We start from the raw sequence: 17,211 nt of genomic DNA, 5'->3' as shown, positions 1-17,211 counted from the left end.
AGAGGAAAAGGGACACCCGGCGGGGCAACAATGAAGAAAAAGGAGGCAAGGTGGGGATGGGCTACCCCGCAGGCATGAGGTGGCCTATTTTACCTTTCTTATATATTTACATAATCATACTTTATTTTTTTCTTACTTTTTCCAATGCCTTTTATCACTCCCTCCCTAAGAGGGGTGTTCATGGGGTGGGGACGAGAGAAGAGGGGTATGGGAGCTTGGCTTGTGAAAAGCCCCCATAAGCGTCTCTCACTTTGGTTTGGGAAATTGTAGAAGACATCATTGTCTTGATCTCAATTTTCGTCTTCCTTCGTATTTTCCGACTTCTCGTCATCCGCGTTATCCTCGTTTTCACTTTGATCATAAGAATCATAAAATTCTTCTCCCTCCTGCTTGATTTCTTTAGTGGGGATGTCCACATAGCCCACTATCTTAATCTCAAGTTTCATTTCTGTTTTATTGGTCCTCATATTCTCAGTATCTCCATCGTTCTCATCCTCCTCCACAATTTTGCTCAACATGTAGTATGGTATGATATCGTAGCCATTCTCATCACAAAATTTGGTGGGAGTGACTTCATTGACGCATACATCCAATGTAGCCAAAATTTGAGACCATTCTAGGGGTTTGAGCTTCTCTTCAGGAAAAGGTTCTCTTATATAGGCATCGTCTTCCAAGACCCTCTCTAGTGTCCTTTCATTGTTGTCAAACTCACTACATTGAGATGCCCTGCACATCCATATCTCCTTTTTCTTACAAAGCCACGCTGGGACTTCTGATCCACTAATGGTGACTGAGTCAAATTCTTCCACAGGGGTTCTCGTGACATCATGGTAGCTATGATTTTTCATGTTTACGCGTGTAGTAGTTTCAACATGTCTTAGATACAAATAATCATACCCCCAGTCCTGCACCATTTTGAGTTGCCTCATGAACGGCCTACCAAGGATAATTTCATAGTTGTTCTTCTTGCCGAAATCTACTATGGCAAAGGTATGTTCGTACTCTATGCCACAAGAAGATACCACAATTGCCTCAAGCAATCCTATAGGCCTTTCTATGTGCCCATCCGCCAATTGCAATTTCATTCTAGTTGTTCATATTGCTGGTTTTCCCCATTTTTCCCATAGCATTTTGGTCGCAATGGCAATGCCAGCTCCACTATAAAGTATTGCCTTAGTCTCTATGCCGTTATACTCAACTGGTAGGGTTGTGTTTCCGTCTTCACCTTCACAATACTGTCCTACCTTGTTGAGTGGCACTGGTCTAGTGTTGACTTTCTTCGGTTCTGTGTCATTAAGCTCGGTTTCGAAGAACTTAAGAGGCGTCCTTATGCCAAATTTTTCAAGACATTTGCCCACTTCCGTCCACATGCTTGGCCTAATTTTTAACAATTCTGCCAATGTGATTGTACACTTGACCGGAGTGGTCAACAAGTCTGTCAAGATTTTAGTGTCCAATTGATTTGACCCGCCTATTCTTTGAGAAGGTACTCTTCGAATTTCTGACCTTGCCTCATAGTCCCCCATATATGATGGCAAAGTTCTGAGTGATTGTGGTCTGCTATCTTCGGATGGAACTGAACCATTATCCCCTTGAAATGATTTAACGTCTAAATCCCATGGAGGCTTATTCAAGTTCAGCTCCGAGAAAGGCGCTGACGCGATTGTTTTTGTCTCATATTTTTCTTGAGCTTTTCGCACCGTTCCCATAGCTCTTCAGGTCGATTTTCTTCCACAATAGGGGAATATGGTGGAAAATCTTTCAGTGACTCATCATTGCTATTAGGTACGTCTTTTGCATCCTCTACATCCGGTAAGGATTTAATGTTTTCTATCTTGTCGGGTATCCTTTGTTCGGTTTTGTGAGGTGTTTCATTGTTTGGTGGTTTGATTACTCTATCTCCTGCTTCCATAGGTGGAGGCTCCAGTAAAGCTTGTGCAGTTTCAATCAGCTGTTTGAACATCTCTAGTCTCTGTTTTTCTATCTCTGGATATGGATATGTCATCCATCTTTGCTCTAGAGTCTGCCTGTTCTTCAATCTTGCTTCATATGCTTGCAAGATTGCATCTAAGGATTCATTGATCTTATCTACCAATACCGACCCTTCTGAGCTTGCACTTCTTGGTCCTCCCGTTGATTTTAGAGAGTCGGACTCTCTTTGCTGTTTAAGTTGCTCTCGAGCTATCGTTAGCTCAGCTTCTACATCTTTTTGTTTTCGCTCACGTCTAGCTTTCATTTTTGCTCTTCGTTCTTTCCAAGGATTATCACGACTGACGCTAGACTTGTCAGTCTTGATTTATTCTTGATTTTCATCGTTACTCTTGGGATGATTGTCATTTTTCCTTGCTTGGGCTCTCGTGAAGACCTTAATAGGAATCGGAGTTTCGTTTTCTGACCCTCCACTGGAAGGTAGCGCTCCCAGCATATTCAAGGTAGTTTTTGCTCCTTTTCTCGGGTTTTTAGGGCAATCAGGGATCAAGTGAGTAATTTCACACTCCGTGCAATATGCGTTGACCCTAATGATTTCGTCATGAGGGCAGTCCCTCAGCCAATGGTCTCCACCACACTTGTAGCATGGTCCTTTAGGCTGTTGAGGTGCTCCTGGAGCTCCTCTTTGTTGGTGTGCAATTCTTTGCCCACTCACGCCTTCGTTGTCTATGAACAACAGTGTTCTTTATCCAGGCTATATCGTCCTTCCCCCGCTGCCTGTGCAGCAGTTGGTGGTCCTGTATTTCCTATCATGCTCCATGGTTTTGGTGTACAGGGTTCTTCCGGTGGACAATAGACAGAGTTTGCTGTATATCCATTGGGCTCGTCGTAGTATGCATGCATAGGTACCAAAGCCTTCTCATCCGACTTAGTTACTGTGGGTGTGTATCTTATGCCGACTGGTCGTAATCCTCGTAGGGGTGGTTGTTGTCCCAACACTGGTTGTGGTCTTTTTGCACCTCCAGGTCCTGGTAGATTGCCAGTCTGATATCTAGGCATCGGTGGGATTTGAGGAGATGTTGCCCGAGCTTGCGGAGCATATGGTCGTTCTCTCACATATCCCTTCTTATAATAATACTCCTCCGTCCCATGGTTTGTCCATTTTTGTTCAATCACACACCATTTTGGTTGTTTAGCTTGTGGTTTGGAATACAAGTTAATCTTTTTAAGCACCTCCTCTACAAGCTACTCTTGGCTTACTGCTACTTCTCCTTTCACTGTTGTCTTAGCAGACTTGCTTCCGCTTTGTTGCGAGGAAGAATCATCGTCAAGATCCTTGAACTCACCCTCTTTGTAGACCGCACAATTGTCCACAAGGTATAGAGCTTTCTTGGTTAAATCATTCAACGTAGTGCTCCTTTTCATATGTAAGTCCTTTTGAAGATCTGCATTCCTTAGTCCTTGGATAAATATAAGCATAAGTCTGGACTGAGTTGGCAGTTCTTCCATAGGACAGAACTTAACATATCTTTTTAATCGGAGGGCTGCCTTTTGCACAGACTCTCCATCTTTGTGTTTGAATTTATGGATTTGTGAAACTATATTATGAGCTATCCCCCTTTGTGAGAATTCCTCGATAAACTCGTCAAACACTTCCTCCATAGACTCAAAGTCTCTTCGCTCCACCGAGTCAAACCATGTAGTAGCATCATCCTCTAAGGTTAAACCGAATCCTGAAAATTGGGTAGGAAAGTCTAACATCTCTTCAGCTCTAATTACACGCACAAAGGCTGCTACATGATCTCTCGGATCCCTGCTTCCCGTATATTTCTTGTTTACCCATTTTTGCACTTGAGAAGGTCTAATTCTATGATGGTCTACAAATCTCATCATGGGATCTCCCCGTCCTAGCCGATATACCTCCTCTGGTCTTTTGTAGTGGCCAGGTTCCTCTCCCAATGGTGCTCCTAATCCATAATTTCTAACATTTCTCGTGAGAGATGGTTCATCTCTCTGAACTCGTTCTTGGGGTTTCTTCCAAGCTCAGTTGACCCCTGAGTCTTTGGCTTACTCTCTCCTTGATACTGTGCATAGAGTGGTGGTTCTTGTAGATCCCTTAATCCTCGTGCGGTTTGATAACCCTCTCGGGTTCGGTCTTGTTCTAATGTAGCACTCTGTCGAAGCCATGCCTGCAATGATGGCTGAGTTGCTTGTTGGTCCTGGTAGTTGGACATCGGTGGTCGGGTAGAATGTGAGATAGCGTCATACTCTTCTGAAAAGGGATTAGTCGACTTGCTAGGGGTGTAGGTGGCTCTTGGTACTTCGTCGGGGCCATAGGTCGATGCTCCCGGAACTGTTGCCCTTTCAACCTCTTCTGGGAGAATACGTTTGTATTCTCGCCCGTATCTGTCAACAAAAACAATATCCTTCCCCATAGCAGTTTCATAAGAAAATATGTAAAGAACCTTGTCTTTGCTTAATTCATTTGGGTAGGGTTCCTTGCATTGAAAGTACGAGAATATTCCTTCGCTTTCATGCTTGTAAATCCCTACATTCTCATTATAGGTTGGGACCCTGGTTGTTTTCTTATCATACATAAAAAGCGCTCCAGGTCGATCGATGTTAGGAGGCGGTTCTTGGGTTTCTGAAACCATTTTCCCTTTTGCCAAGTTATCCCCATATCTGTTGTAATACTCAGGGTTACTCACTATTAGATAGTGGTTCCCCTTTTCATCTCGGAATCTGTCACCATCATCATAGACTTGAATTATCTCTAGTCTCTGAGCCGGTCTTTCTTCAATACAAATACACTTGCGTCCTCGATAGTTAGAATAAACTAAGGCTCCCCTCGAGTTAGTTCCTTCCAAGAAGATTATAGTGAACTAGGTTTCGTTTAAAGGATGTAGGGAGGTGCTCCCCCTGGCATTGGTGCTTCACCATTGAAACCTCCTGGCTGTTGACTCCCCGTCATGAAGAAGGACTTTTCCGATGAAGTGTCAGTATCACTACCCTCTTCAATGATTGGTGCTAATGGGTCTAGCCTCTTCTGAGTTACACTCTCTTCGGTGGACGTGGTGCTAATTTGACTTTTGACACTTTTAGCTCCCGACTTAACAAAGACTCCTGACCTTAAATACATAAGAATGAAAGTTTGGTTGCAAACTTAAATCTTACCTTGACTCCTTCTTCTTGTATGCCTTTGTGCTGATCTCCTTTTGGGATCTACACAAGGATGGTTAGTCTGTTCACAAGGGTTTTCCCTGAATTACCAAAAATCTTTCAAGTATATACAACAACCCCTTAGTCAGTCTTCTGGTGGCCCAATTTCAAATATGAAATGATGGCTGGGATCTATATAGAGAGTATGTCCTAGTAGTATAGTCACAAATTGCAAAAAGTGTCTAATTCACTACTTTCTTAGTCTATCGCGATAGACTGACAATTTGCTCAGCACAAGTCAATTCAAAATTGTGACTTTACCCTTGAGTTCTAGTTACCCTCTATAGCCTATCCCTCAAGTTTTATGAAGTTTGGACACTTGGGTTGGGTTTTGGTCCCATTTTAGTATTTCAGTCAGAGCTTGATTCTCTATCTAACCCTCAGATTGACCTTCAGTGTTCTAAATGCCTTGAATTTTGGTGTGTCTGCTATTTAGGCCCTGATAAAACTCTCCCTAGGGAGAATTTGAAAGAAAAGTTCCCTAGCAACAATTTCCTTGGTCTATCGCGATAGACCAGGCACTTTCTCCAAATTTAGCATTTTTCTCAAGTTTTCACCACAGTTGGTTCAGCCTCCCCTTGTGTAGTGCATTGACCAATTTTGGCACTGTTTGGACATTTGGTCAAAGACTTCTTGCCCTTGTCTTTGAATTCAGACTCTAAACACCAGTTTTGAAGTTTTGTGGTCAAAATGGTGTTCAAATTCACTCAATTTTTGTGAGTACCCTTGTATTGATGTGTTAAACCTGTGGTGTAAAGGTTTTTTGCTTGTTGCTAGTCAATCACCACCTTCATCAGTCTATCGCGATAGACTAGGCAGAGAGCAATGGGGATTTAATTTTTTGTCTGTTTTTGCATAGTCTTGTTCCCTGTGCCCATATAAGTCTATCCCCCAAGTTTTATGAAGTTTGGACTTATTTTGACCTCAAACTCAAGCACTTCACAAATTTCACTTTTCTCCGACAATTCACAACTCCATTGCACTTGAAGTGATGCAAATTTGATGACACTTCATCTTAAACTTGTGAACATTAGTCATACCCCATGAAACAGTCAGTTTACCCTTGGCTAATGGTTATATCTCTTCTTGGCCCCTTTAGGTTCACTTAGTGTTTCCTTATGACAATCACCTGTTTCTTTTTTTGTTGGTTTTGATCGCAGTTTTTATGTTTTCTCGAGTGTTGGATCATAAATTTCAATGTCGACTCTTTTCACCCCTTTCAAGGGTATATGGGGTGGGTTTTGCTTTCAAGGCAAGAAACTGCCTTATTGTTTCTTCTTTTTGTTTGTTTTTTGCGGTTTTACAACGTTTTTCTACTCTATTTCTTCACAAGTATAACAAGCACTCAAAACCAAAAACCATAACTCCACATTATCCTACTTAACTAAATCTAACTAGTCGCAGACCCTCGACAAGACACAGGCTTCCTGGCTATCCACTAGACCTCAGGATACTCTATCCTGGATCTTGTTCTAAAAGTTTAAGCTCTCTTTAGTCAAAACTAAAGTAAGCTAACCATCACACGAGTGACGTAGATCTCCCTACTTAAGGTCTTGTGTCCCCGGCAACGGCGCCAATGTTTTAGGGCAAAACTACTCCCCTGTTCATACTCACGAGCACGACACAGACAACATACTTATCATCCGATGACACGACTAACCCGTAGGTGCACGTAGGAAATCTCGTTAGCTTGTCAGGCTGAGACCAATCTACACATACACACTTTTATGATGCATCAATCACTAATCCTGGTAGAATGCAACCCACTCTATCCCTAAACGCTCACAACACAGTTTACACGTCCAATGAACTCGGAATCGCATCAAACTTACTAGGCACCATCCTCTCACTAGGATATACTTACCTATAAGTCTAATCTCAGCAGATTTGAACCCTAGTTATCTCAAATACAGTTGCGATAGACTAACATGTCATAATCCAAAAGTGGGCGAAACTTAAGTTTATGAGTATCTATGTGTAGCTAATCTCTTTCTCATTCCATAAAGCACTTGATTATTGAAAACAGACACCGTTTGTGCTACTTACAAGCAAAACAAGCTCGAGGAAGGATCGATCGCGATCAACTCGAAACGGTGAATGCGTAGCGTGGGCGCGTAGCTCTCGGAGAGACTACCGCGATGGTGTGGTCACGTCGTGAATCCGGTGAGGGAGAAGCGCGTAGCGAAGAGGATAAGACACAGTCACTCTCTCTCTCTCTCTCTCAGACTCGTACGACACAGGATTAATATTCAAATGTTATTCAAAAATGGTTCTAAGGTGACTTTTATACTTTAGTAAGCTTAGCTCAAAAATGTACATGGGGTTCTCTTACTCATTATTACAAAGTGGGAACAAATCTGAGTCCTGACTAACTGATTAATCTTTACATAACCTAGACGAATGTATCAAAATGATAAGATGTCTTTGACATAAAATGGGAATTTGATATGCTTTACAAGATGGGCTCATTACAAGAGTTGGACCAATGGGGCTCCAACAGCCTACGCTAGTGTAATTGTGGCAATGGCAACGACGACAAATGTGGGACGCATGTCTAACCTCACCTTCCTATCTTATTGCAATATTAGCAAGAACCACGATTAAATTGTCAATCCATGGGACGAAGCTGACTCGACTAGTGCATATAGGCTACAAGAGGTTGTCAATCTCTTGGAAAACACTAACAACTCGCATCTAACTCAAGCTACACTCAAGTGACTGAAATTACCAAAAGCCTATCGCTCACCATTGGCAAACAAATCACATCCGTTATAGCATCAAATGACGTCCAAACGTAACGAAACTTCTAGGAAAAGTTTATAAGACCTAAGAACACATGCTTATGGTCTCAAACCCCACTTTAGGTCAAGTTCCAAAATCACGCTTATTAACAGCAGTGGATTTTTGACCTAGTCATTTTTGACTCAGAATGCATCTAAATGCTTAGCAATGATGCCCCAATACCCCTCTATACTTAGTTTTTTATTTGAAAGTGTAAATTCCTAGTTATGATGAAATTAGGCCGCCCATCAACGACGCCAAAAGATACGAATTACTGTGAACTGCTTACGTCAATGCGTAGAGCTCTTACATGGGGTTGCAATGCAACAAACGCGATTGCAATGTGACAACCAGGGAGGGAGTAGGAAATGCGAGAAGGAGAGGAGTGAGCGCTGTTAGCTCACGCTGTGTATTTCATTATCCAAAACCTTAGCCAAGGTCTAAATGTGTAATGTCTAGCACCCAAAGACCTTTGAGGCTCCACACTTACTGTATCTGCAACCCAGGTACACTAAGTGACCTATGATCTACATCTTGGAACTCTTATTGATCACATAACACGTTGCAATTATCACAATGGCTAAATAATTTGAGAAATTACAATACATGGCCATTTTTGGAAAAATGTGAAAAGTGTGTAACTCCAATCTTCACTGCTTCTTCATATTCATCTTTGATGTGCATTCATAAGGCTTAGATATTTAGCAGCTCCTATTAATTGACGTCGGCTCAGTTAACAGCTCCACACAAGAGAACCGCAAAGAGGATTGACCCCAAGAGGAAAGAAAGAGGTAAGATTCTACCGCCTCCCCCCCAACCCTATTGTTTTAATCGCGCACACACAAACACATTAGAAAAGATAGATCCAGATGTTTCATACCTCTTGCATGTTTGGTGTAAGTGCTTGCTTGCTTGCTATTACTTTGCTTATTTGATTTCTTGTTGTTGGTATGTGATTAGTTTGTAGGTCCAACAATGCCTCTTATTCGGTCAAGGGAGTTGGAAAGATTGTGCTAATTGCTACGAATGGCAGTTCTTTTGCACTTATTGATGCACTTTATGTACCAGGGATAAAAAAGAACCTTTTGTCTATATCTGCACTTGCAAGACTTGGCCTTGTTGTCAAATTTGTGGATGCAAGATGTACATTTCATGATCTCAATTTTGGTGATGAAATAGTTGTATCTGGAATTTTTTTTGTGAGCTATATAAGCTCACTTCATATGACAAGTATGGGAATTTTTTTGTGAATCATAGTTGTGGATTAAAAGGCTATTTCAGATGCAAAACTTAGCATGCATGTCTTGGGCATCTGGATTTTGCATGTTTGGGCTGCGTTTGAAAAAATCTAATATGGCCCTCTTCTTTGTTGCCTCTTGAAGCACCCTCTAAGCATGGTGAAGGTTGTATTTTGGGTAAGATGAAAACATTGAAAGTTTCCAAAGGATGGTTAGTAAGGGTTACATACAGGTTGCACCTTGTGCAAAGTGATGTTTGTGGGCCCATGCAAACTCCATCGTTGGGCACTTACATCTATTGCTTGACTTTGATTGATGATTACTCCAGGCATGCATGGGTGCATCCACCTAAAGCTAAGTGCAAAGTGTTCATATGCTTCAACCATTTTTGGCTATGGCTGAAAATGTCTCTAAATGTACTATGGGCACCCTCCCTTTATATCGAGGGGGGGAGTATACGCCTCATGATTTTAATGTATTTTTGGCTAATTGTGGGATAAAACACCAATGCTAAGTGCCATATACACCTCAAAAGAATGATGTTGTTGAAAGAAAAGGTCATTTACGTAGATGGCATGATGTGCGATCAAGAGTAAGGCTTTGCCACATTCATTTTTCCTTGAGTCTATCATGTGTGCTAGTTATGAACTTAACAGGGTTCCTACCAAATCCTTACAGTATATGAATCCTTATGAAGCATGGCATGATAAAAAGCCCTCTCTTTGTTATGTAGCCTTTCTCCTAAAGTGGTGGAACAATGCAAAATCTCAGCCCTATAATCAAAGCACCTATTGACACAAGACTTACCCTTTACCCTAAAACAAATCCAGCCTTTCAATGTCAAAAGCAAGAAGTGCTCAAATACATCACTACATAAAAAAGGACCACCTTTCAACGACTGGGAGAATGATATTCAAAAGTTAAAAAAAAAGTACTGGAACACCTACAGACCCTTCATCAAATGAACTTGCAAAAGAGACCCAAGTTCTATGTGCTTGTCTATATATATTTGGTTTGATCATTTGTTGTGGTTTATGTTCCAAAACCTTCCAAATGTTTTTCCTTACTCCTCTGGACCTGCTCAAGTGTATTTTTATATCTCTTGGGTAGCATCATTTCCAATGGAATGTCATTTTATCCATATTTTCCCGTACGATTTTGGTTTAATTAACCATATACCCACGTATAAATTTATGAACATCCAAAAATTGAATTCAAATTATCAAAATAAACCATAAAATAGATATGAACCACTCATCAAAGTCTCCATATGGTACTTCCCTTAGGTAGCACCCCTACATGCGTAGCTAATCCTGTACAAGGAACCGTTAATAACTTGCACTCATGAAGTGATAGATGATCTAAATACATTTATCATCCATTTTAATGAAGTTTTTCTTTGGCTAAGTGGGTTCCTTCATCCAATGAATTTAAATAGTGGTTATTCAACGAGCCTAGGGTCCAAAATATGGACTAAGTGCAGTGGGCAGCAGGCTATATTTTGACCATAGATCTTTACTCATGTGAAATTTTCACATGACACACACAATAAAACATGATCTAAATGATGTTTTAAATCTTCAATTCAAAGGGGTTGACCTGATTCATAGTGGTTTAGGAGTTATGATGAAAACAATGTTCCTACCATCTAAAAAGCTCTTTTTATGTACCTACATGATCATAAACACACCGTATGCATAAATCAGCATGCTAAACATGATAAACAAAGCATGGAGAATCTTTGTACACATCCAACAAGCCCATACATGCCTACGTATACAGAAAAGCAACCACTGAGAGAATAATTTCTTAGAAAAAGTAGAGAGAGAAAGAGATGATGGCTATGGATCTTAGAGCTCCTTAGTGTGATTGAGAAGTGATTATTGGTGGTTGGAATGATTCTTGATTTGTTGCAAGAGAGCTGCGATGAGAGCTACATGGAATTTTTTGCCACAAAGTCAACGTAGAGCATAATGCGTAGTAAGCAAGTAGAGAGAGAGTATTCTTCTTCTTCTTTTCACAAACAAGAGAGAACTTCTCTTATGGATATGGTAATGGCATTAAAAAATGAGTCGAATTGTTCCTTATATGCTATTTTTGCCAGGCTAGAGTGTGCCCCAAGCTGACAAACGGCGCCCCCTCTCTTGCTAGGAATATATCTTGCTTTTTTGAAAAGACTCCAATATTCTCTACAAACAAGGACTTTGCTTTTAAAAAGTCAATTTGGCCATACCCTTCAATTTTTGTTGCAATTTAATTGACTAAAACGATATCTCAACAACTAATGTGATCATAATTGACCTATGTTGCACCTTATAGGATTAGTGAGGATGAGAGAGAGAACCATTCATGGTAATAGCATGATAATTAACACTCAATCACACAAGAATTACACAATAGAATTGGGATAAAGTGCAGACACAAAATGCTTATCTTATTATGTGAAAATGACTACAAGAAGGCTCTTTATATAGAGCTGGGCATAACATCTCATCTGACATTATCTATAACCTCATACAAAGCTTTCAAATCAGCCAAGACCACTTGCAAACTCGTATCCTCACTTTTAGGGGTTTCTTTTAGGCTCATAAATCCTCCAGAATGCTTTTACTATGTCTAGGAAGACACCTCATTGGGTATACTATGACTTGGCTACTTTTGGCCATGCTACATATGGTTTAGGTCACCTAGGATGCCCAGTAGACAAGAGGAAATTCTCATGGATACAAATCATTATTCTTCCAAGGAAAGGTTCACAAAGAAGACTAAGATCATAGGCTAAATCCCATTCCCAACAACCCTCCCCTTGGGCTTAGGGCTATGACAGACACACTCATTCATTCATATGCCACATAGGCTCTATGCCACTTAGGCTCTATTCATTCATATGCAACACATGCTCTATTCCACAAAAGGATCTATGCCGCTAAAAGGCTTATCATTCATTCATTTATGTGACACAAAGGCTCTGAGAAACCTCCTCTTGGATGGGAGATTCATGGCATTCTTCATATTTGTGTCTTCATCTTCTTCATCTTTGTATGATTCTTCTTCCTCTTATAGTTTGTCTTCATTTCAATGTCCTACCCTTGAACATGTACTTTTGTCATCATATTTGCAATCATTGTCATGATCGTTCTTCATGTCATCTTCATGGAAGTCTTCATACTTGTTGACATCTTCATTTCTCTTATCTTTATGTCGATGGTTTTCATGGTGTTCTTCATCTTCATCCTTCAAGATGTCAATGATATCTTATATGTTTTTGAAGCTCCTTTTACATTGCTTAGTCTTCTTTGCAGATAGTTGATCTCAACTTGGTTTGTTTGCTTCATACGTGTGCTCGGGGTTCTTAAGAGTTTCCCAAGGTGGAGAGGGGGCCTTGGAGACTCTCCACTTGTGGTGTAAAACAATCACCGCAAAAGGCTTGGAAGGCACAGGGTTGCAAGACTTAAGGCTTAGAGACCATGGGAAAACCCCCTCTATAGGGACAAAGGAGACTTGCAGGTGTCGGGCCTTGTAGGCCGTGGGGGCCATTGCTAGCGGAATCAAAAGCCTCAACAGGCTTTGTTTTGACATGACTTGGAATCCGGGTGATGAGCACAAAATATTGGGCACAGGATGACCCCTGACAGACCCAAAATATTCTATGAAGCACTCCAATTCACCCCCATTGTTAAGTCTGCCCACTTTCCTTACCATAAAATATCGTGCCTTTTGAACCCACGACCGCCAGCTGCCAAGAATAACCAATTTGGGCTAGCAACAATGTTCACGAGCTTGGTTGTGGAGAGGGCCAGATATAGATAAAAAGAATCGATGCCGGTAGACATTCCCACAAACAATAAACTCTACAAACACCCTTTTTTAACAAAAATGGGGATTGGAGATTAGGGGGATGCCACGCTTGGATTGTAGAGGTTGAGAGCTCCTTAGATAGATCTTAGAGAGCACTATCATACACGAGGTTAATGCAATGTGAACATCCTTATGGAAAGTATAATTGAAGATGACAATTATGTAGAAACACACTAAATGCAAGGTTAATTAATGACAAAAATTATGCAAAAACCAAAACTTTTAGGTGCTATGTCCTCCTCTCCTAATCACCAAAGGGTAGTGGAGCATGCTGGTGACCAAGTGGTGATTATTAAGAATTCTTATGCAATGGGGAGATTAGCAGGCCCATTAGGAAGAGGATGGGTGTAAGAGGACCTATTTATTTGCCCTGAGCTTATGGAGGTGATTAACATTTTGACAAATAGGTGTATGCCATGTGTGCAAGAATGGTGGGTGTGTAAGAGATGTGTAAGAGTGGTCAAAGGGTGCACTTTTCCCCCCAAAAAGGAGGTGGACAATTTTATGATTTTCGGCCTTCCATAACTCCCACATATGATCTCTGATTGGAGCGGAGATCATAGATCTGCAATCTACACATTGAGCTCTTTCCATAGATATGCTACATGATATGGTTTTACCCACTAGATTTTAAATTCCATGTTGGGGGGAAACTTTTAATTCAAATAAACTAGCCGTTTTGCTTGTTTGAATTCAAAAGCTGTCCTTTGATTACTTTCTTAATACTAAAGGTTTGACTTCCTTAAACTGTCAAATAAAGAGGCCCTCCTACATCCCATTCTCTTCCTAATGCTATGGTTAGAATCGTTAGCTCTGTTACCACTTGATAGGATTAGGGAGGATGAGAGAGAGAACCATTCATGGTAGTAGCATGCTAGCTAACACGTATTTACACAAGAACTACACAATAGGATTGGGATAGAGTGTAGACATAAAATGATTATCTTATTGTATGAAAATGACTACAAGAAGGCTCTTTATATAGAGCTAGGAATAACATCTCATCTGACATCATTATCTGTGACCTCATACAAAGCTTCCAAATCAAGAAAGAGCCCTTGCAAACTCTTATTCTCACTTTTAAGGGGGTTTTTTAGGCACATAACTCCTCCAAAAATGATTCTACTATGTCTAGGAAGACACCTCATGGAGTATACTATGACTTGGGCTACTTTTGGCCATGCTACACATGTTTTAGGCCACATAGGATGCCTAGTAGACAAGAGGGAATTCTCATGGATACAAATCATTATTCTTCCAAGGAAAGGTTCACAAAGAAGGCTGGATAATAGGTCAAACCCCATTCCCAACAACATCATGATATTCTAGCTTAGTTACAAGTCACAACTTCCCCATACTACCCTGGCATATTTACAATGTCTCTTTCTATAAAAATAGTTATCGTAAGAATCTTGTTTAATCTTGTTTCTTTACCATATGGTCGTTTTGTACCCAAACAATGACTAAGAATATTATTTTTTAGGTTTAGGTCATTTTAAAAAGCACATTGTTGTTTGAAAACACCAAAAAGAAAAAAAAGCTAAAAATAGCATAAAAAGCACACAAAAAAATTCTAAAATTGAACCATGGCTTTCTCTTGTCCAACTGAACAATAAAATGGACTTGCTTTTCATCGAAAAGCACCAAAAAGCATGAAAAGCTAATTGAACAGTGTGAAAGCACTCAAAAAGCACATTTTTACAGAACTAAACCATAGCATCCTCAAAACTTGTAGATTAAGGATCTTGCTTGGCTTATCACTGAAAAACACAAAAACAAGAAAAAGCTAAAAAAAGTAAAAAATTTTCAAAACTGAACCAAACATCTATTGACCTACTGAAACATGAAAATAGCCTTATTACTTATATTTGAAAGAGACGTGAAAATCATTGATCTTATATCCTCCCGCACTTGATAATTTTGAGGTGTCCTCATCTCGATCTCAGTATTGAATAAGTAAGTTTCAAACCCTTTATAAATAAAAGCTTAATAACCTATTATATAATATATTCATTTATGATCTTGTTCTCAAGAGATTTTGGTCGTGACAATATGGAATTTTGTTGGGGCATTATCAAGTCCAAAAGGCACCAAAAGTTCTTTAATTTCTCCTTGATTTGTAGTGGTTGATGGATTTTCCTCACCTCGAGTATTCAAAGGTCTTTTGGTTTGAGTTTCTTCTTGAGGTTTTTGATTTCCTCTTGAACGAGGTGGTTTATTGTTATTGGGTCGTCCATTTCTTGTTAAGATTTGGATTACCAAGTCAGACATTCCTTGTGACAAGTGCAAGCGCAACATTGACCCCGGTGGCCTCTACCCCAGGATTGTGCATGCAGAACTCGTCACGAGGAGTGAAGAGGGGGCACCACTGTTGAGCCAGCAGAGAATCACACCCACATTTTTGCTCACACTCATCATTTTGTAACCATTGATTGTAATAAATGTCTTTCCGACATTAATTTTGATTTGAGCCATTCATTAAGTAACGGGACTCAATTGAGTTTCCAGCTTGTAATTCCGAAGTAATTTCACTTGCTGATGTAATTAGTTAGAGATGTTCTCACCTCCAAGGCTGAGGTATATAAGCCAATGTTTTTGTAACCTAAGGGGATTCAGATTATTAATCAAAGTGAGTTTTTGAGCGCCGTGACTGTGTCTGAGAGAGAGTGAGAGAGAGAGAGAGAGTCTTATCTACTTGCTACGCGAGCTACGGAGCCGCCATTGGAGAAGCGACACCGCCATTGTGTTAGCAACGGCGAGTCAAGTTTCGATCACCTGTATTTTTCAGCCTGTCTTCATACGCGTTTGCCGCACGGAGTGGTTATAGGTTGATTTTTGCAGTTCAAGTCTTTAGGGTGTTGTTCTTACCTAGTGTATAGACTTCCCCTTGAGTTTGAGATCGATTCAATGATTCTAGATCCTGTTTCGTATAGCATTCGTTCGTAGTAAGGATTTCAGTCACTTGCGTATTTTAGAACTTAGATTTGATTTCCTTAGTAGTGATTGTCATTAGAAGGTCGAGTAGGTGATTTGACACCCACCTAGTTGTTTCCATGCGCCTGCGGGTCAAGCTCCGTCCTCGTCTGACAAATTCTGTTGTTGGTTGAGTTCTCGCTATTTAGCTTCCGCTAGCGGCGTAACCGCCTTAACATTTTGCGCCGCTGCCGGGGACGAGAGCCCTAAGTAGGTGACCTTAGACTAATCCTACGAGGTGAGTCGTATAAACTACTTTGTATACTTTAGTTAGAAAAGATCTAGGAGTGGTGGACTCCGAAGATCTCGAGAGATACTAGGAAGTGGGGTATTCCTGGGTCTTCCGTGTTGACAGTATTTTTAGATTAGCTTAGATTTGTTTGTTGTTTTGTTGGTGTTGAGTAGTTGTTGATAGAAGAAGAATTTGCTAGTCCGTGAGTGGCAGTGGATCTCTTTAAAATCACAATTACCAAACCCATTTTAGGATTAGGAATAGCTTAGGTAGGACTTCATTTGATCCTGATCTGGAGCTAGTAATCATTGGAGTATTTGCTTGATATGGTTGATTGCATGTTAGATCACTAAACCGTCGAGTTAGTAGTGAAACTTGCAATAAACAAAAGCCAGAGAAATTTTCTGTGTATCTGGGAGTTGCTGAGCACTTGAGAAAGCTTTAGGAAGGATTCTGTGCCAAAAAACTGGAAATCTGCAACTTTAGACATTATACGCGTATGATGTCTAAATGACCAAACAGAGACCAAAACAGAAATTTTGACTTTACCAGAGTGTTCAAAAGGGGAGTTATACCCTAATTTCAACTTAAAACAAGAGCATTAACACTCAAAGAAACCCAAAAAGACAAGTCGGAGTCCAAGAAACGCAAAGAATAGGAAATTTTGGATTCAGATCTTGTTTTTACATTCAAACCTGACAAAAACACTTGAAACTCAATTATAAACATTGGAGAAGGCTTAAAACCAAGAATAGTCAAAATCTAGGACAAAAGACATCATACGCGTATAATGTCTTTTAGCACATCCACTACTTATTTTTGATATCTGACCTGACAAGATTGTTACAAACACTGTAGAAAGCAAAAATATCAAGTCTTGAACCAAATTGATGAAAAAGACATCATACGCGTATGATGTCTTTTACCTAATTTTGGACATATTTTGATACTTTGCCAACACAGATCCATTGTAATAGATGT

The 17,211-nt window shown here is 40.2% G+C and overlaps 1 protein-coding gene across 1 annotated transcript; it reads right to left on the bottom strand.

The window, feature by feature from the left end:
- Nucleotides 1-12,479: 12,479 nt before the first annotated feature.
- On the bottom strand, nt 12,480-13,000 carry LOC147424440 (uncharacterized). Its single transcript, XM_086500467.1, has 2 exons — nt 12,867-13,000; nt 12,480-12,795 (listed from the first exon to the last, which is right to left on the bottom strand). Exons 1-2 carry the CDS (start codon nt 12,998-13,000, stop codon nt 12,480-12,482), a joined length of 450 nt encoding a protein of 149 aa, XP_086356593.1.
- Nucleotides 13,001-17,211: the final 4,211 nt, after the last annotated feature.

Source organism: Adiantum capillus-veneris, chromosome 25, assembly GCF_014529385.1.
Source record: "Adiantum capillus-veneris isolate H3 chromosome 25, ASM1452938v2, whole genome shotgun sequence".
In the NCBI taxonomy this organism is placed as follows: domain Eukaryota; kingdom Viridiplantae; phylum Streptophyta; class Polypodiopsida; order Polypodiales; family Pteridaceae; genus Adiantum; species Adiantum capillus-veneris.
This window is presented reverse-complemented; position numbering and strand designations above follow the sequence as displayed.

Bases quoted from the DNA above. Each gene is read 5' to 3' on its own strand.
- LOC147424440 (XM_086500467.1), bottom strand. From the start codon at position 13,000: ATGTCTACCGGCATCGATTCTTTTTATCTATATCTGGCCCTCTCCACA. The intron at 12,796-12,866 runs GTAAGGAAAGTG...TGGGTCTGTCAG, and splicing joins AAAAGGCACGATATTTTATG to GGGTCATCCTGTGCCCAATA.